The sequence below is a fragment of the Macaca nemestrina genome, chromosome 2 (assembly GCF_043159975.1).
Source record: "Macaca nemestrina isolate mMacNem1 chromosome 2, mMacNem.hap1, whole genome shotgun sequence".
Taxonomy (NCBI): domain Eukaryota; kingdom Metazoa; phylum Chordata; class Mammalia; order Primates; family Cercopithecidae; genus Macaca; species Macaca nemestrina.
This window is the reverse complement of record NC_092126.1, coordinates 17,409,709-17,431,116: the sequence shown is the minus strand read 5'-3', so window position 1 is coordinate 17,431,116 and position 21,408 is coordinate 17,409,709. Positions and strand designations below refer to the sequence as shown.

The 21,408-nt window shown below is 41.1% G+C and overlaps 1 protein-coding gene across 5 annotated transcripts in view; it reads left to right on the top strand.

Moving 5' to 3' along the window:
* The window catches only part of LOC105470963 (transforming growth factor beta receptor 2), an 87,065-nt gene extending 76,318 nt beyond the window's left edge, over nucleotides 1–10,747 (top strand). For all 5 annotated transcript variants that reach the window (XM_011723331.3, XM_011723332.3, XM_071090770.1 and 2 more), the window contains 2 exons: nucleotides 5,266–5,393; nucleotides 8,301–10,747. In XM_011723331.3, the coding sequence (XP_011721633.2) occupies nucleotides 5,266–5,393; nucleotides 8,301–8,480 (308 nt within the window). In that variant the 3' untranslated portion in view covers nucleotides 8,481–10,747. The remainder of the gene's footprint in view (nucleotides 1–5,265; nucleotides 5,394–8,300) is intronic.
* Nucleotides 10,748–21,408: the final 10,661 nt, after the last annotated feature.

The window sequence follows — 21,408 nt, the reverse complement described above, 5'->3', positions numbered from 1 at the left end:
CTTGTCACATTTGGGAAGGGCGTGTTCATACCAGGGACTGCCCCAGCTGTACTTGCTCTGGTTAGGGGAGAAATCTCTGAAATGCTTGGCAGAGATGAGCAAGCATGAAAGCTTCCTAAAAAGGCAAAGGCAAATTTCTTCAGAGTAACAGTAATACAGTGTGCAATTCTAAATGCTCTTCCTGGAATCCAGTGCGCTCTTTGGGCCTCAGTTTTCTCAACTGTAACATGAGGATGTTGGATCCCGTCTTTGAAGACTTTTTCAGTAATCTTTCTCTGACTCATTTGAAACCCTTAAAATACATTTAATAACTTGTATTCATTTCTCCGGTGTCAAAATGCATCTCACATTTCTTAGGAAGCATTTAAAGCAATGTTGCCCCACATGTGGTCTTTGGAAGGTGCTGGTCCTCAAACTCTCTGTTTCAGATTTGCAATATAAGGACAGAAACCAAGATGTGTTTAGTGCCTTTAATAGCAGTTTGATGTTGCCACAACACTCAAGTGGGATTCATTTTTCTTGTAATTCATTTCTACTGTATTTTACCAAAGCCTTTATTCCCAATGAAGTGAGGGCAAAACATCTGGGCTTTTATAAAAAATAGATTGAGAAGTGCTCATTTGCCAGAGTGGATTAAACATCCCAGTCCCAGCTGCCTGAAACCCTGGGGAAAAAGTTGGAGTGTCCAAGGTCTCAGGCCATCAACTCGTTGCCAATCACCAGCTCTGTCCAGTTCCCCAGGACTGCCTGGGTTCTGTTACAGGAGGTCTCATCCTAGGAAAGACCATTGGTACCCACCTGACTGACAGAGGACTTTCTGCTTTCTCCCTCCTCTCACAGGGTTCAGGCTGGCTCTGGCCACCCTCTCCCCCTTCTTCTGCTGAGTCAAAGCAAATATCCGAGGCATTCTGAGGGACACTTAGAACTGAGGAGCAATTAAGAAATGCCCTCCAGGAGGGAATGGCCTCCATGTTACATGGTCATCCTACAAGTCCTAATGGAGGCCCTGAGAATGGCATTGCCTTGATGGCCATAGAAGGAAAAACGAGCAACGTTGCCTGATCACTGCAATTGAATATCAAAGATGTTAACTGAGAGCCACATGTATACACACTGCTAAACATTAAACCGTCTTCCTACACATTGCAGGACATGAGAAAAAAAAAATGGGGCTTAGGAGTAGGATGTCCAAAATGAGAGAGAAGGGTAAAGAAAGAAGAATTGAAAAAATCCATAATTAGAAAGAAAAAAGCAAACATGCGTTTAGCTGTTTTGGTAAATCTATATTACACAAATAGGACATTTTTCAGAAGTTAAAGAAAGGTCAGCCTAAATCATGCACACACTGCATATCCCCATCCCTACTCCTAATCTGAAAAACTAATATTAAAGGATTAGAGTATGACAGTTTGGGTCAAATGATGATCGTCCCTCCCCAGACTTGTCTATTTTAAGCTTAGGAGGAATCAGAAGAGCCATAAATTCTCTCAGTGGGGCACAAGGAGCCAGTCCCTTTGCCAGCACCTCTCAGACTACCCATGACCTCCCTTCCTTGTGAAATTTACCCATAACTCAAAGATGGGAAGCAGGCCTTGTATCCCTTGGGAATATTAGGGAATCTCACAACTTTCCAAGATTTTAGGAAAAATAGGAAGTAACCTATTTATAAGTCTCTTCGTTCTGGGAAGGGATTATTGCCTTTGTCTTCCTTTCTAAAATAGCATTCATTAATTGTTCTCTAAGTAAAAATACGCCTAGTGCCATCTTCTCTCATTCCCCATGGAAACTTGCTTTGGTCCACAGAGTACCTATAAAAAAATTACAATAAATTCTATAGTTTATGTAACTTGGAAGATTAGGACTTGAAAGGAATTGGCTCTGGGTTTCTAGTCTCAAGGACAAAGACTTTTTCTTTGTTCTCAAGGACTGTCAGCCATGAGATTGACAGCTGGGGTCTATTCTGATCTCAACATTTTCCTCCTCTGGTGTTCGTTATGTCCTCCTCTGTCACTTCTGACCATGAGTATAGGGATTGTTGTTGATAGTCAGAGGAGAAAGAACTCTCTGAAATGCTTCGTAGAAAGGAAAAAGCATGAAAGCTTCCTGGAAAGGCAAAGGAGTTTCATCAGAGTAACAGTAATACAATGTGAGATTCAGAATGTTCTTCCTGGTTTAGTAATTTCACCTTCACAAGAAGGAGCTACATCAAGGCTTCCCCAGGGTAGCTTTGCAACTACAGTCAGATGGTGCAGATTCACTGAGACAAAGGCCTAGGGAGAGAGGAGAAAGCTGTATCGGACCAGCTTTACTAGAAGTGGAGTCTGACACACTTTTGTGCAATGATTTATTGAGGATAAGCTCTCACGAGACAGAAGTAAGAGAAGCAGGAAGAAGCATGGAAGGAGTTAAGTGAACTTGTAGTTCAAGAGAGGTCTAACCTCAGCTTGATCTCATAGAAAGCTCTGGAAAGCGTGAATTGCACCGTAGTTACCCACCAAGAGCCAAGAGAATTGGACTGTTAAACTTCAACATTAATTTGTCATTGGCTATACGCTGCCTCTGAGAGTAAGGCGGTCATGTCCAGGAATCTCCAGGATAGGCAACTCCCATTGGCCAAGGGCAATCCCCCAGAAAAGGGTGAAGGTGTGAGCCCTTATGAACCAACACCTGTGGCAACTATGGGCTGCTGGCCCTAGCTTGGTGAAGGGGACCTCGGCAGGCACCAACTACAACTGCTACAGAAGCCAAAACAATTGAAGATGGAAGGTCTATGGACTGTACCTTATCTAAAGAACAATTTATATCATATTCAAATCCTATCCTTTACTATTATATGGTAGTACATATATCTCAAGGTATGTATCAAAGAGGCATCACATTTGATTAGGTTGGATTACAAGATAAATCTGAAGAGGAGGTAGCTCAGTTCAGTCTATTCATTTTATAGAAGAGAAGAAGTACGTGAGAGTAAACACTTACTGGGAACTAGATCTGATTCTCAGTTTTCTCTTTTGCTTGAATTCAACCCACCTCATATTTATTAAATTCTTACTACGTATAAGGCACAGTTTTAGGCACTGAGCAGATAACTGAAAGACATCAAATTCAGCCACTGCCTTGTGCCTTAGGCATTTACAGTCTGGTTGAAGATAGGGAATGAAAGAAAAAAATAAGAGTGTAAATACTATGCAAATCACAGTTCGGATCTCATCCAAGAGCAGTGTGGATTAAGTGCTTGGGCACTTGAAGGCGAAAGCATGACACACAGGAGGATAGTTTGTGGTTTGTCTTAATATGATGGGAGGCCTTCATCCCACATTCCCCTGTATTTAAAACTATAAAAAAGAAAATGTCCTGGCAGCTCTACTATTTGGGTGAAGCTGAAAAAGATAAATATTCAAGCAGAGTTCTGGAAAAGGGGAAAAAAGAAAATGAAACAAAGAACAAAAACAAGCCATCCCTTTTCAAAATGTCATCCTGCCATGAAAGCTTCTTCGTTACCTAAAAGTGCAAATTTATTGAAACTTTTACTCATTACATAAGATTATTTTGAAGCTAAAGGCCAAAGATCCAACTTACTTTGGAGAAAAGTGTTGAATTCAGCCCAGTCTCTCCTTTCAGCCCAGACATGTTTTAGTGCTGCGATGTTTTCTGTCTTTTTAACTGTCCTGTGCTCTGTTTACACTATATTAATCTGCTCATTTAAATTGGTGTTTTGTTTTAATATTCGGCCAGAGTTTATGCACTGCCACTTTGGAGAGAATCTTAAGATTCATTCATTCATTCATTCACTCACTCAACAAAGCATCTGTTGACAGCCTTTTGGCATGGGATACCCTTTCAATTGGCACCAAGAATGCAAGAATGAGAAAGGGACTCAACTTGCACCCAAATGCTCACAGTCCAGTTAGGTGAGAAAAATAAGCAGGTGAATATATTAAATAAAATAGGGTACATGCAACAATAGAGCCCTGCCCAGGATATTTAACCAAGATTGATTCTAAGGATGTTCAAGGAAGTTTTCATAAAGAATTTGACCTTAGTTGAAGCCTGAAGCCCTGGTGAAGGGTTACCTCCTCCTTTATCATTTTCTTTGTTGAATATACCATCTGAGGAAAATTTTTAAATTTTAAAATTTTTAAAAATCTTTTTAAAATGTTGTTAACGTTGTTAATCTGTCCCTTGTCTTCCCACTAAAACAGCATTTCTCAACCTTTTTTAAAATCAGTGATATCATAAGGAGCCTTTTTAAACAACTTTTTTTGTTTGCTTGTTTTGTTTTTTATCTTGTATAGATAGAGGATCTCACTATGTTGTCCAGGTTGGTCTCAAACTCCTGGACTCAAGAAATCCTCCTTCAGCCTCCTAAAGTACTGGGATTACAGACACGAGCCACAGCACCTGGCCTATAGACAACTTTTTTCTAATCACTACTCTCCATGATGTTTTTCTGTAGCAAAATAGACATAATATAAAATTTACCATCTTAACCATGTTTAAGGGTTCAATTTACTGGCATTAAGTACATTCACAGTGCTCTACAACCATCACCATTATTCATTTTTCTGTAACTTTTTCATTTGCTCAACTGAAATTCTTTAGAGGATAACTTCTCATACCCCCTTCTTCCCAGGTTGCCCCCTGGACAACCACCATTATACTATCTCTGAATATACCTGTTCAAGGTACTTCATATAAGAGGAATCATACAATATTTATCCTTTTGTGTCTAGCTTATTTCACTTAGCATAATGTCTTCAAGGTTCATCCATGTTGTAGCATGTGCCAGAGTTTCATTCCTTTTTATGCCTCAATACCTGCATGAAATTTAATACCACATTTTAAATCTCTCTGTATACTCTGAGCCTTTGGAGGCTTACAAACTGTTGTAATACATAAGATTTTTCCACTTCCCAAGAACCAATTTCACCCTTTTGGTGCCGTATCACCCTGTAGAGAATGCCTGTGTTAAAACGTAAGCTCCGTGACCCTCTCTATTTTGTTGTCCACTCTGTCCCCCAGCATAACACCTAGCACATTTTAAGTTATCAGCAATCATTTATTGAATACTTCTCTAGCCCCTCCCCTAACCACTCCTTCCTTCTTATCTTAATCCATTATTATTAAATATTGCTCTTAGAGTAATCACAGAGGTATTTGTTACTTAGTCCTTCATGCTCCCCAGTCAGGCATCTCACCATGCTCATTTCCTTTGGCTGCACACACCATTCTCAGTGACCCTGTGTTGCTGGCTTTTCTTCACAGAAGTAAAAGATTATGAGCCTCCATTTGGTTCCAAGGTGCGGGAGCACCCCTGTGTCGAAAGCATGAAGGACAACGTGTTGAGAGATCGAGGACGACCAGAAATTCCCAGCTTCTGGCTCAACCACCAGGTAAGGAGTGAGTGTTTACAAAGGTCAGTAAGATTCAACCAAAGTTGCCTCTTAGGTGGCAGAAAATTCTGGAATATTGAGCTTAAATCTGAGGGAAGATCCCGTTGTGTTCTATGGCCCTGTTAAATTTTGTTTGTAAAGAAAATTTCAATAAAGAGGATGACCCAATTATTATACGTTCCAACCACCTGATATATACTCTTGAGAGCTCACGAATAGACATTTGGAGGGCATTTGTCACATTTTCCAAGCCCCCTTGGTCCTCGGTTAAAACATTTTGTTTGCAGCCTTTGCTTCTTACTCCTGGGCCTTCACGTCAGGAGTTTACATTTCATTCCCTCTGGATTCCAAATGTTTTCTTCTGGGAATCTTCAGTTCCATAAGGAAATACTTAGCACGTGCCAAACAAGCAGGGTTTGTCAGGCAACTGTACTGAGAAGTGACTGTGGCATGCAGAGGGCTGTGTACAGGTGTTTGCAGACTGTGCTCACAGACTTGGGAGAGGTCTGAGTGAGCACGCATGGGAAAGAGGAGACTGACTCCTCACTCTGGAATTAAGGAAAGCAAAGAAGAGGAGTATGCCCAGGAAGGAACGAGAAATCTGTCTGTTGGGAACATCCTAATGGCCCCTTACTTTTTCTTGTTAAGAAATGGTAGCTAAGGCTGTCCATAGCAGGGCAGTCGTTCTGGACTTATAAAGAGGCTGATCCAGATTGTTTGTGTGGGGGCACTTTGACGAGGGCAATGGTCAGAGAAAAAAGAAAACAATAAGTTGTGAGTGAGTCAGAACCAGCCATATGTCTGACATACCCAGAAAGGAGCCCTTAGTGAAGAATGGGAGAGAACTGTGTGACCCTATCTCACTGAGAAAACTGTTCTTTCTACTGACTAAAACCTTTTATTGCCTCTTTTGGATGAATTCCCTCAACCATGAAGGCTGAGGCTAAGTTGTAGGTTTCCCTAAGGGCAAGGCAAATTCAGATAAGAAACAGAAACAACAAATCAGGCACAATCGGGAAGACAAATGGAGCAGGAAGCCTGGTCTGTGCCAGTCCTGGCGCAGAGCCACTTCAGCAGACAGACCTTAATAAAGTCCCTCATAAAGGAGGGGGCGGGGGTGAACCAGGCTGTGGTGGGTCACGGGCTTCGCTGGAGTTTTGGGCAAATCCTCTTTGACACTAAAACTGTAAGAATGTTTTGCATAAATTCTGAAATCAGAATGTACTGGAGTGTTATGTTTCTTTCAAACTCTGTTGCCTCCTCTGCTTTATAGTTCTCGTAATGAAGCCATTATTCATGATGATAAAATTCTGAAAAGAATTTGCATAATACATTTTTTCTCATAATGAGATTTGTTGCCCTATTGATTTCAAGTTAATGCTTAATATTTAATTTAATTTACTGCCTGTAATTACAGTGCCAGAATAAAATAAATGTTACTTGTGTACCAACAATAGTACTCTACTCTTAACAGGGCCATCTGTCAATACTGTCAATTAGGCGAATTATGCAATTAATTTAACATCATGAACTCATGGTGTCGGGAGGGAAAGAGAGAGGTTCCTAGGTGTGTTTGGAAAGTTGTTCGTATTAGAAAGCAAGTAGAGAAAGTGCCAGCTCTCCCAGGTAGGTTGGAGATGTATCCATCCCACTCCCAGCCACCTGTGTGATGGATCCCCATTAGCAATGTTGATCTTATAATTGGGAGGAGCACGCTCTATTTCCACCTATCAGACCATTTGCTTAACTCCTGCCTGCTTTATTTCCAAAAAGGATTTGAAATGATACCAAAAATACTTGCAATGCGAAATAAAAATTAAGCCAGTGAGAGAAAACTCTTGCCACCTTCCTGGGCAGGATCTTCTGGATGGGCTCCTTGGATGGGGCCTTGGTTCAGTTAGGGTGAACCCTGTGAAATGGCAGAGTTAAGCATGCCTGACCCTCAAAGGCAGCTGTTTCACAGGGTCCAACCTTATGTTGTTGGAGAGGAATGGGGCATCCCAGAGGTCATCCTTGGCAGCTCGTAGAAGCTGCTACTGAATCACTCTACCAAATGAGTGGCCTATGGAAAATGAAACCACGCTAATGCCTGCATACAACTCCGACTGGGGTAATCAGCCCTGTTAAAATAGAACAGTGTATATATGACCCAGCTATATGACACTCCGGAAAAGGCAAAAACTACAGAGACAGTAAAAGATCAGTGGCTGCCAGAAATGTAGGGGAATGGAGGGAGGGACGAGTAAGTGGAATGCAGGTGATTTGAGGGGCAGAGAAACTATTCTGCATGATACTATAATGGTCGATACCTGTCTTTATACATTTGTCAAAACCCATAGAATATACAACACCGAGAGTGAACCCTAATGTAAACTATGCATTTGATTGATAATGATGTGTCAGTGTTAGTTCATCAGTTCGAACAAATGTAGCACACAGACGGATGATACCGAGGTGGAGAAGGCTGTGCCTGTATGGGGAAGGGGTTTTGTGAAAACTCTCTGTACTTTCCACTCAATTTTGCTGTGAACCAAGAACTTCTCTAAATAGAAAGGCGTTAAAATGGTATTAGGGGCCACTGCATGGGGAATTTTCAGGTGTTGGGAGTGTTAGTGTACCCCAGAAGCCCAGCAGAGGATCATTGTGCTGTCAGGACCTATTGTGATCAGATAGCACCAGAGCCAAAAAAGTATGGTAGGTTTCGAGCACAGCCGCCCCCAGCACAATCTCCACTTTCCACATGGAACTGGCTGGCCCCCAGCGGCGGGCACTCAGTCAGCGCATGTTAAATGCACAGGTACTTTTGAACCCTGCTTGCACTCACTATAGCAACAGGTCAGCAGGCCACTTTGCCTTCCGCGGAGCCCACCAACTAATGGTGCCCTTTGGATCTCTTTCCCACTACAGGGCATCCAGATGGTGTGTGAGACGTTGACTGAGTGCTGGGACCACGACCCAGAGGCCCGCCTCACAGCCCAGTGTGTGGCAGAACGCTTCAGTGAGCTGGAGCACCTGGACAGGCTCTCGGGGAGGAGCTGCTCCGAGGAGAAGATTCCCGAAGACGGCTCCCTAAACACTACCAAATAGCTCTTCTGGGGCAGGCTGGGCCATGTCCAAAGAGGCTGCCCCTCTCACCAAAGAACAGAGGCAGCAGGAAGCTGCCGCTGAACTGATGCTTCCTGGAAAACCAAGGGGGTCACTCCCCTCCCTGTAAGCTGTGGGGATAAGCAGAAACAACAGCAGCAGGGAGTAGGTGACATCGAGCATTCTATGCCTTTGACATTGTCATAGGATAAGCTGTGTTAGCACTTCCTCAGGAAATGAGATTAATTTTTACAACAGCCAATAACATTTGCACTTTATTAATGCCTGTATATAAATATGAATAGCTATGTTATATATATATATATATCTATATATCTATATATGTCTATATCTCTCTATATATAGCCATACCTTGAAAAGAGACAAGGAAAAAGATCAAGTATTCCCAGGAAATTGGTTTTATTGGAGAGCTCCAGAACCAAGTAGAGAAGGAAGGGACCCATGACAGCATTAGCATTTGACAATCACACATGCAGTGGTTCTCCGACTGTGTAACAGGGAACTTTGCATGAGGCAAGAGGCTGCACGTCTCACAGCCAGCTATGACCACATTGCAGTTGCTTTTGCAAAATAATCATTCCCTGCCTAGCAGTTCTCTTCTGGCCATGGAACTAAGTACAGTGGCACTGTTTGGGAACCAGTGTTCCCGGGGTTCCTGTGTGCCCTTGTTTCTCCTGGACTTTTCATTTAAGCTGCAAGCAGCACATCTGCGGGGGCTAGTTTAGAAATTTCCCTCAACCTAGTTTAGAAACTCTACCCTGTCTTTACTACCTTGAATGTTTTGAGCCCCACTTTTTACCCTCATGAGTTGCACAAAAGTCAGAACAGATTTCCCCATCCGTGCGATTGCCCCGCCATCTACTAATGAAAAGTTGTTCTTTTTTTTTTCATCTTTCCCCTGCACTTACGTTACTATTATCTGCTCCCAGCCTTCATCCTTTTCTAAAAAGGAGCAAATCCCCACTCTACGCTTTATCATGTTTACTTTTTCATTACTCTTGACTTGATTCTCTAGTTTTCTATACAAACACCAATAGGTTCCATCTTTCTGGGCTCCTGATTGCTCAAGCACAGTTTGGCCTAATGAAGGGGATTTCAACTACACAATCCTATCATTGTCAGGACTATGACCTTGGGCACTCTAAACATATGTTTTGTTTGGTCAGCACAGCGTTTCAAAAAGTGAAGCCACTTTATAAATACGTGGAGATTTTGCAGGAAAATCTGGATCCCCAGGTAAGGAGAGCAGATGGCTTTCAGTGATCTCCAGTCCATGTTCACAAAATGTGAAGGTGTGGAGATATTTAAAAGCTGCCTCACTTCTCACTGTAAACATTAGCTCTTTCCACTGCCTACCTGGACCCCAGTCTAGGAATTAAATCTCCACCTAACCAAGGTCCCTTGTAAGAAATGTCCATGCAAGCAGTCATTCTCTGGGTATATAGTATGATTTTGACTACCTTATCTGGTGTTAAGATTTGAAGTTGGCCTTTTATTGGACTAAAGGGGAACTCCTTTAAGGGTCTGTTAGCCCAAGTTTCTTTTGCTTATATGTTAATAGTTTTACCCTCTGCATTGGAGAGAAGAGCGCTTTACTCCCAGAAGCTTTCCTCATGGTTCCTGTTGTCTCCATCATGCCAGCCTTCCCAACCTTTGCAGAAATGACTAGAGAGGACTTAAATGTGGGACACAGAAATCCCATTTGCAGTTAGGAAATTTGTGTCCACAAGGACAAGAACAAAGTATGAGCTTTGAAACTCCATAGGAAACATGTTAATCAGCAAAGAAGTGTTAATGCTGCAAGTAATCTCTTTTTTTAAAACTGTTTTTGAAGCTACTTATTTTCAGCCAAATAGGAATATTAGAGAGGGACTGGCAGTGAGAATATCAGCTCTGTTTGGATGTTGGAAAGTCTCATTTTATTGAGATTTTTAGGATACATGCAGAAGTTTGGAATTAGGCAGAACCTCTGGGCACCTTACTCAGTGTGGGTGGGCTGAGAGTTAGACAGTGTGGCTGCAGGAGCATAGAGGCGCCTAGAAATTCCACTCGCACCGTAGGGCATGCCGATACCATCCCAATCGCTGTTGCTCATTGACCTCTAGTGGTGAGTTTCTAGAATACTGGTCCATTCATGAGATATTCAAGATTCAAGAGTATTCTCACTTCTGGGTTATCAGCATAAACTGGAATGTAGTGTCAGACGATACTGTGGCTTGTTTTGTTTATGTTTTTTTTTTTTTCTTATTCAAGAAAAAAGACCAAGGAATAACATTCTGTAGTTCCTAAAAATACTGACTTTTTTCACTACTATACATAAAGGGAAAGTTTTATTCTCTTATGGAACACTTCAGCTGTACTCATTTATTAAAATAGGAATGTGAATGCTATATACTCTTTTTATATCAAAAGTCTCAAGCACTTATTTTCATTCTATGCATTGTTTGTCTTTTATATAAATAAAATGTTTATTAGATTGAATAAAGCAAAATACTCAGGTGAGCATCCTGCCTCCTGTTCCCATTTCTAGTAACTAAATCCATTTGCCTCATTTGGTTATTTTGCAATTTATGCAGAAAACGTCACCAGATAAATCATCTCCAACTTTTTCATACTGTCTTCCTCAACTGACAGTCTCACACCCCTTAAAAAAAAAAAAAAAAAAAAAAAAAAAAAAAGTCACAGAAGCTCAGTAATATGAGATGAAGCCCATGCTGCTCATGGCCTGCCCGCCATGCTGGCGTCCTGGCATGATGTCCCTCTGAATGCCCAGAAGACCTCTTCCCACGGTCTCAGGAGCCGCCTCTATCCACATGGCTGTTTCTTACAGGGATTGTCACAGCCAGTGTTTCTACCGCTGCTTCTATTTTCTCCATTCCTCAGACTAGCAAGCTGTTGGCTGTCTTCTTGGCTCTTGGCATATTCCATGCTTCCCTTTTCTACCCAGATACCACATCCATTTGGTGCTTTTAATCGACTTAATGAATGGTGGGATGAATATGCCTTAGGAAATTGGCTCCTGGTCATTTCTTGTGACAAAGTGCACAAAATTTTCTGCCTGAACTTCGTGCTACCTGTTTTGGAATCTGAGAGATTCTGTAGCTTCTTCTTAGTTATCAACTGGGTTCTAAATAGTTAATGTCACAGTGCCTGCACAGGGTGTTTCAGCCTTAGCACTGCTGACTTATTTTTGCCTCGGATAATTGGGAGGGAGGGAAGCCGTCCTGTGCACTGTGGGATGTTTAGCAGCATCCCTGACCTCCACCCACTAGATACCAGTAGCACACACCCCACAGCTGTGACAACCACAACTTTCTCCAGACATTGCCAAATGTCCCCTGAAAGACAAAGTCCCTCTCAGTGGAGAATCACTGAGCTAGATGATGTGGTCCTACTGGGGGCCTTAGTTATAGTCTTGTCTTTAGTAGTAGCAATTTTAGTGGTTACTAATTGTAGAGGTTACCTGCTCCTCCATTTGCCAGCTTTGTGATCTGGGCAAATTACTTAACCTCTCCATGCCTCAGTTTCATCATGTGTAAAATGAGATTTTACAAGCCTCATCCTATACAAGATAAAATTGTGGTAAGAAGACACATTAGGCCTTTGAAGATGGGTCTTGAATTTTTTGGAAAGCCTTCACTACATGCTGGCCAATGTTAAATTGGTTTAGTACGCTAAGGGCTGCTTAGGCAAAGAAGCAGATTTTTAGGGAAAAACCTAGAGAGCCTTTACAACAGAGGAGAATGGGCATATTCCCCAGGTCTGCAGGACAGGAAATGTGAGTCCTGTGTGAGCACTAATCATTTGAAGAGAATGCTCATTCACTGAATACTCACTATGTCGTCGGATTGAATCCTCCACTAGCTCGGTGAGGTACATACTATGCCCATTTAGCAGATGAGGAAACAGATGGTCAGAGAGCTCAGATAAGAAGCCCAGGGTCTCACCATGTAGAATCTGGATGCAAGGCCAACTTGTCTTGGAACTGGAATTTGGAACACCTGACATGCTTGGTTCTTCCTGCTGTTTCCTGAGGGAACTGACCTGCCCAAGCAGGACCAAAAGGCTACCTCATGAAGAAAAGCCCTGCTACTGGGTCATTGTTCTCATCTCTCTCTGGGTCTCTGTTCAGTGGAGGCAGAAAAGATGCTTTTCCACTTCTATTGTCTGACTTCCTCTCCAGTCACGTGGTAAGTTTTGTCTAGATGCTTGCTGAGAGAACAACTGGAAGACGAGTGAATGTGTGTAGACTGTGTTTCCTCATGTGTAAAATGTGTACTGATAGATGATTTAAGATTGTGCCACGTTTATAAAAGTAGATCCACCTTTATTTTAGTGGATCATTAACATGTATTAGAAAAAAATCATTAACGCAGCCTGGACTTTCACAAATAATATTGCTTGAAATATGGCTGAGTTTAAAAACTTGAATGGATTTTTAAAGTACATTAAGTAGACGATACTTATTCATGACAACTATAGGAGATGTGAATACGAATAATTGAAGTTAGGGAGCTCTACCCAAGGAGGCAAATTCATATTAATTCCTAACATTTATTGAGTACTTGGTAAGCTTCAAGCACTATTCTCTGTTTTACCTTCTTTATCTGCTTGAATCCTCTCAACAACCCTGTGAACTATCTTTCCTCCATTTTATAGAGGAGGAAACTGAGGCAGAGAGCAAGGTCTAGCTAAGGGTCGCAATCATTAGCATGAGAATTTGAACTGAAGCAGTTGGACTCCAGAGCTCAAACCCCCACCTTGAACACAAGATAAAGCTGGAGTTGGGGGATAACAACGTGGAGCCTCTGGAGAGCCCAAGGGTTTGATTCAACAGTCCAAAATAAGGAGGACGCAGATGCAGTTAGCACTGGAGAAGAGGGAGTTACCCATGAGGGAACCCAGGGAGAAAAAGTTATTCCTCAAATGCACATGGGCTCTGGGCTCCGGCCCAAGAGCTTCAGCCAAAACAGGAGCCAAGGTCTTCTAACCCCTCTCCCTTCTTCCACGCTCTGTTTTGCTGGGGTTATTTTAGTTCTTGCTACTGCAAGGTCAGGAACATTCCCAACTGGCAATTAGTCTGCAAGTGCCCTCAGCACGGACTCAGTCCTTTGCACCAATCAGCATCCTTTGAATTCAGTCTATATTTGTGCCCAGGAGTTTCTATTTGTGGTGGCTGTTTTTGTTTTAAGCTCTCTATGCAAATGACACGCTAATGGTCTGGTCCTTAGGGAAATTCTGTCTTCAGGTGACAGAGAACTTTTCATTTAAATAAGTGTATCTATCCTTTTTCACTAAAGCCACTACAGTTGGCGTCTGCTCATTTTGTTCATTTTCCTCCTGAAATAGACTAGCTAATCATTGCTTATCACATTTCCAATTAGTTTCTTTTTTTTTTTTACTTGAATAATTATAGCTCCACACTCTATGGGTTTGGGGCCATGCCCTTCAGGCCTACTTTGCAAACTGTGCTGATAAACACAAGATGGTGAACTTGCCCACATTACACGGGCTGCCAATCAGCCTCACACGGTGTAATTTAATTCTAATATACCTCCTGATCTTTGGTGCATTTAAAAATAACTTGTTAATAGTCTTCCTATTCTAATTAAGCTAAAATTGCATGCACTGTGAAATGTTTGCTCTCTTGCTCTCTCGTGCTCTCTCTCTCTCTACACGCGTGCGCGTACACACACACAATTGATCCTTAAAAATCATTTCTCTAAACAGCCTGTGTGGCACAGTGCTTCTGAAATTCTCCTCAAAGTCTTCCCCTGACCTATGCCCACAATGATAGACAATAGAATAAAATAACTGCAGCCCTGCTACCCTAGGTCCATTAAAATATTCATAATAAATTATCTAAACTTTCCTAACAAAGTGGTTAAAATTGGAACCTCTAGAGCCAAATCTCCTTAGTTCAAATCCTAGCTCTGCCACTAACTGTAACTTTGCGTAAGTCTTTTAACTGTTTTTATTTCTTGGTTTCTTAATGTGTAGAATGAGGATAATGATAAGCTCTACTTTGGAAAGTTGTAAGAGTTAAATGAAATGGTGGTTTTTTTAAATGGTTAGAACAGAGACCGATGCACATTAAGTATTCGTTATTATGATTAAGTTTTGTGTGCTTTAAAATGAAGCTGTGTTATTGCAGTATTTTAAAGATGTTTTGTTCCCAAAATCTTTGGGTACAATTGACTCTTAAGGAATATGAGTCATGTTTAAACTGTAATTGTGAGCAGACCACCCTTTTTCCTCGAGAGGCTTTCTCAACCAGGTGAATGGCATGGCTGTGGTGGGAAACACGGGGCCCTGTGAGACAGGAAATCTAGGGCGTTGTGTAGCTCCATTACCATCCTCTTCTTTTATGGATTCAGTGTCTTGTTCTTTTGTTCCATGTGAGAATCATCCCTATCCTGCCTACATTAGAAAGCTGGAGAAATATGAAGTAAGTGAAAACATGTGGAAAATGTACTAAAATATTAATGCAAGGATGCAAGGTATAAGCTTTGCTGGAACATTAGCTCCTCATTTATTAGTAACATTACAGGCATTTGAAAATATGTACTTTATGTGGGACCTATGTTTTACATATATGCTAATCATCCTAGAAACCGTACAAGGTAGGTGTTACTTTTTTCCATTTTACCATTAAGGAAATTATCCAGGTTTACACAACCGGAACCCAGGTCTCTGTCGGTACAAAACTGTCTACTCTTCCAAACTGTTTTATCTATCCAAATTTATTTCCTCCATTAAACATTAGTTTAACACAACGTGGTGTATCACCCAAGGTCAGCTGGCACCTTGAAAACTATGTGTTACTCAGCCTCTTAGCACCTAGCAAAGAGTGGAGCATATAACAGTCTTTCAATTAAGTTTTGTTGAAGAAAGAAATGAAGGCTCTTGGTCTTTAGAAATTCATAAATCAGCTGAAGAGACAGATTTACTAACCAATAGCGTATGATCAGCATGTTCTAATTGGTAATGTCTCTGGAATAAGACAGCCGGCCGCAAAAAAATGTCTGACTTTTGCAGAGAAACTCCTAGTATGAGTGTGACTGCTGTCCCACATCTACCTATGTGGCCATAGTGCTGTAGCCACTGTTGTTACCCTAAGAGGACAGCCTTATTCCTCCAGGTCTCTTACAACTCTCTTTTAAGGAACTTGTATTAGATCCCTAGAGCTGCTGTAACATATTGCCCCAATCTTGGTGACTTAAACCAACAGACATTTATTATCTCATAGTTCTGGGGGCTAGAAGCCTGAAATCAATGTGTCTGCAGGCTTCACTGTCTCTGAATTTTTTTATGAGAACATTTTTCATTTGATTTAGGGCCTACCTGGGTAATCCAGGATGATATCATCTTAAGATTCCTAACTTAATGAGACCTGTAAAATCCATCTTTCCAAATAGGTCACATTAACAGCTTCTGAAGACTAAGGCATGGACAGATCTCATTGGAAGCCATCATTCAACCAACTGCAAAGCTTTAGCCAATTCCCAGCTATGAATTCTTCCAAGATGAAAGGATACCAAGCTCAAGACCCTCCCTTGTTCATTTGAAGCCTTCCCAAAGATGACTGACAACTTCACAGATTTCATTTGGTTTCATTTCCTATCTTAATGAAAAAAATGATAATGTTTATACTGTATGATAATGTAAAGATTACTCTTTATCTAAATGTTAGCACATATTTTTTTGAACATCTATCATTTTTCCAGCAGTTATGATTTTTTCTTCCCAAGAATATGGGAATGAGGTGAAACTGACAACTTTTCCCCCACACATTGTATCCTCTTTTAACGCCACCCTGTGTTTAACAGCACCTGACAGAATGTAGGAGCAATCCATGGTGCTCAAAGAATGTTATGGAATTTAACAACAAGTATATATATTTGTTTTGATCCAGTGTCTCATCTGACTACCTTGGGCTACAGGAATACCCTAGGTGAGAAGGGAAAGTTGGGTTCTAGCCCAACTCCTGTTACTAAATCTCTGATCTCCATGACCCTTGGATATTCTAGTTGTTATTACTACAAAACTTAGTGGCTTAAAGCCATCTTTTCATTTTGCTCAAATTTTGTGGGTCAGAAATCTGGGAAAGGATTAGGCTGGATAGTTTTCACTTGCAGTTTCTTCTACCATTGCAGTCATATGTCAACTGGGACTGAAATCATCTGATAGCTTAGCTAGGCTAGATACCCAAGATGCCTCACTCTGGTGGTTAGTGCTGGTAGTTAACTGGGAGATCATTTGGGGCTGTCATCTGGAACACCTGCACATGGCTTTTTCAAGTGGCAGTGTTAAGACAATAGTTCTAATATGACATCTGGCTTCCTCTAGGGTGAGTGTAGAACCTGTGGAAACTACATGGATATTTATGACATAGCCTTGGACATCATATAAGATCACTTCTCCCATACTCGATTGAAACAAGCAGTTGCGAGTCACCCAAATTCAAAGCAATGGGACATAGCTCCCCACCTCTCAATGGGAGACGTGACCAAGAGTTTGGGAGCAATATTTTAAAACCACCACAGGTACTTTATACTACATGAGTCTAGCTCTTCTCTATAAAATGGGACTACATTGTCTCTAAGACTCCTCTAGGGCTTAAAGTCTATGGAGCACTTTCCTTTAATAATCTTAATTTATAGATACTTACATTAGTATTTGTATGCCAATTCTTTTCTATCATAAAATAACCATAGTACATAGAATTTTTAAAAATAGAAAAAAAGGCTCAGTTTCAATGCCTACATCTTTATATATTTACATATTTAGAGTTATTTTCTGTGTTTTTGTTTGTTTGTGGTGCCTTGTGTATCTCTCTGTGTGTGTGAGTGTGGTGAACCTAACAGTACATCATTTTAGCATCTTTTCTCAGAATTAAGCCAGAAAGACATTCTGAAAGGTTGTTTGTTTCGTTTTGTTTTGTTTTGTTTTTGAGATGGAGTCTCGCTCTGTCACCCAGGCTGGAGTGCAGGGAGGCAATCTTGGCTCACTGCAAGCTCCGCTTCCCAGGTTCACACCATTCTCCTGCCTCAGCCTCCAGAGTAGCTGGGACTACAGGCGCCCGCCACCACACCCGGCTAATTTTTTTTTTTTTTTTTTTTTTTTTTTTTTTTTTTTTGGTAGAGATGGTGTTTCACCGAGTTAGCCAGGATGGTCTCCATCTCCTGACCTTATGATCTGCCCGCCTGGGCCTCCCAAAGTGCTAGAAATACAGGCATGACCCACCGTGCCCAGCCTGAAAGTTGGTTTTTAAAGACCATCAGTTGCCATTACAACTAAACATACTATGCAACAGTAACATTTAATATCCCAATTAAATTGTAGTGGTCGTTGACCTCAGATTACAAACTCAGGTGGGCCAGAAATGTCTTATTTTACAATAAATTTGTTTTAATTTTGATTCTGAACTCCTGTCCTGCTGAGCTGGTGGGAAATATAGCCCTTCATTTTTGAGACAACCTTCCCCACTAACTCCTGAGGTTATATCATTCATCCAGGTCTCACACATTTGGAACAATGGGGAGGGGGCTGAAGGGTTGTTCTCAACTATCCATGAAACTGAATTCGCCCTAAAATGCCCATTATCCTTGTTTGCTGGACTTGTTCAAGTCTGTCTCTCCTATGGCTCCCTGCCTTGCAGGGAGTTTGTTATTATTCTCCAGGAAACAGAGTATCTCAGGTCTAGACTTGCTTTCTGGTGCACCATAAGCAATTTCCTTATATCCTCCATGTCCTCAGGGTCCTGCCTTGGAACAGTAGGCAGGTGCCCTCTGCTCCAGAGATTACCACGACTCTTTCTCCCTCAGGTCCTACAGATTCCATATCCTCTTCCTTTTGCCTTACCCAGGCTCTACTCCTGCTCCTTTCTCAATAGTTTTTGATAGCCTATCAAAATCATTAGCAACCAAACAACTGCTTCACTTCATCCTGAAACTTTCCCTGGAGAAGGAAATATTTGCGTTCCATCTTTCTACTGCTTCAGAGAAAAGAAGAACCAAATGACTATTTTTCCACAATAAGAGTGAATGTTCACATCCTACTACAAAAGAATACATCAGGCTAATTTATATGCATTACATATTCTCCAGTATATAAAGGGAATCACACTTCCATCAGAGAGTTTTTTGAGTCTGTGTTCAACTGCTTCTTAAATCTCCTGGGTCTAATGGGAGAACAGCCTCTTTCATGGCTGATGACACTGAAGAAATGCCAAAGAAAAAGCAAAATGGCAGACTTAGTGTTTATTGTTGGGATGAGATACTACAGGTTCATAATCCCTATGTGCTGTTTCACATTCAAAAGCTCAGAAAAATTGAAATAACTTCTCGCTCATTTGGCTTCTAAACCTGACCTGAACTAATGTGAGGGTACTTTTAAGTCTTTGTTTATCACACTAAGGGTTGATATTTTTATATTATATACCAGAAATATTAGTATGATTGATTATGGGAGTGTTACCTACTTTCTGCTGCAGGGTATCACAGGTTGGGGCTCAGAAAATGATACCCTGAAATATGCTGCTTTGAACTTCCAACTGAGAGGACCTGAGAAGCAGCAAATGCTGAGTTCCTTATTTGACTAAGATAATTTCCTTCAGAAGGCATTCAATTGTCTTGCCCCACCCTACCCTTCACCCCTAGAATTTCATCAAACAGAGGAGATCAACTCATAGGAAAGAAGATTGGAGCTGACTCTACTCTTGGAGCGCATACAAACTTTTTCCCAAGCTATTGTCTGTTCTTCAGGCCCATTCACCTCCCCCAAAAAATCATGTATTCTTCCTCAAAAATTGTCTATTATCTTCCTCTTCCCTCTCCCCCATGAAAAAGTGTTGAGGCTTATTCTGAGCCAATATGAGTGACCATGGCCTGAGAACCATCTCAAGAGCTCCTTCAAAAGTGTGACTGAGCTTGTTAGGTTGCAATTTGGTTTTATACATTCAGGGAGACAGGAATTGTAGGTAAAATCATAAATCTATATATAGAACATATACATTGGTTCAGTCTAAAGTGGTGGGATATCTTGAAGGCAGGGTTGAGGGGATGCTTACAGATCATAGGTAAATTCAAAGATTTTCTGATTCACAGTTGGTTGAAAGTATTAAGTTTTGTCTAAAGACTTGAAGTCAGTAGAAAAAAATGCTTGAGTAAGGATAAGGGGGGTTGTGAGGGCCAAATTTTTGGTACGTAGATGAAGCTTCATAGATAGCAGTCTTCAGAGAGAATAGAAGGTAAATGTCTCTTTTCAGACTTTAAAGGTATCAGACTCTCAGTTAATCTCTCCTAGATCCAAGAAAAGCCTAGAAAGAGAAGGCCTGACTCCATTAATGGAGATTCTCTACAGATGCAAATTTCCCCCACAACAGATGGCTTTGTGGGGCCATTTCAAAATATGTTAAAGAAATATAATTTAAAGTAAAATCTGTTTATTTCCTTCAGGGTCTGCTGTCATGTGCCATGACATGCTATACCAGTCAGGTTGGAATCTGGTGTCTTATTGCCGTAGTCTGCTTACTCAGTCTTATGATGTCTATTTTAATGTTAATGCTGGTCAGTTGTGCCTAAACCACAAAGGGTGGAAGTATGATGAGGAATATCAGACCTCCATTCCCATCATAGCTGGGAATTCAGTTTTCCAGGTTTCTCTAGGTCCTCCCTGTACTAGAGAGGGTCTGATTAAAGCTGCATTTGCAAAGAATGTGACAGTGAGATAAATCTAGCATGGCTGATTCCAACTTGCTTCTAGTCTCACATGCTGGCTGTTTTTACCCATTCTTGGGTATAGGCCAAGCTAACCGTGACAGGGGACTGAATTCTGCTAAGATCTACTTTCTATAGTCCATTACTGCTCAGGAGTCACATGGCTGGAGGTCACAAGATTTGTGACTTATGGCTGCTTTACATAGCATCACTATTGTAGAAGATTGGCCTTTTGAGATGTTTTTTAGACTTTTGCATTCTGGCAACCATTGACCCCAGCCAGACTCAGGACTCAACTGGTCCTGTGGCCCTGTACCCAGAGTGCCCGTCCAGCACACAAGGACTATTTTCAATGCCCCCATGATTGTATCCCCAGCTAATCAGCAGTACCCATTCATTAGTCCCCTGCCCACCAAACTATCTTTGAAAAACTCTAACCTCTGAGCCTTTAGGCAGGCTGATATGAGTGGCAACCACAGTTTTCCTGTGTGGTCTGCCTCGTGTTAATTAAGCTATTTCTTTACTGCAGTCCCACAATCTCGGTGAATTAATTTTGTCCATGTAACGGGCAGGAAGAACCCGCCAGGTGATTACACGTTTATTTAGCTGAGGGGCTTAGGATTTTATTTTTGGTTTATATGAGCAGATTTAAGCTTCAACCATCTGAACTGTCTTTGAGTTTTCACTTTTTGTGACTCCTGTGCACTTGCATGTTAATACATTTGTATGCCTTTTCTCCTGTTAATCTGTCTATTATCAGTTTATTTCAGCAGACTCAATTATCAAACCTTCAGAGGAGAAGTTTAAGCTTCCCTGCATACATAATATGTACCATATTATCTTTTATGTATATATTTCATATATATGTGTGTGTGTGTATATATACATATGAATTAGTAAGTTTCTTTTTCATGGTATTTCTTCATGTGTCATTACAGGGACAGAAAAAATAATTTTTCCTCTACCCTTGTAAATTCTCAGCTGGGGCCCCAATATAAAAAGACAGATTAATGAAAGAAAAACAAACAGAAGTTTATTAACATGTATACAATGACTTTTTCTGTAACCTCTGCCTCCCCACCTCATCTTTATAAACCTCGACATTTAAACCATCTGGGACTTCAGGTTTTAAACACGAGCTGCCTGAATCTTCTTGCTTGGTACCCTGCAATAAATGTATGCATGAGAGA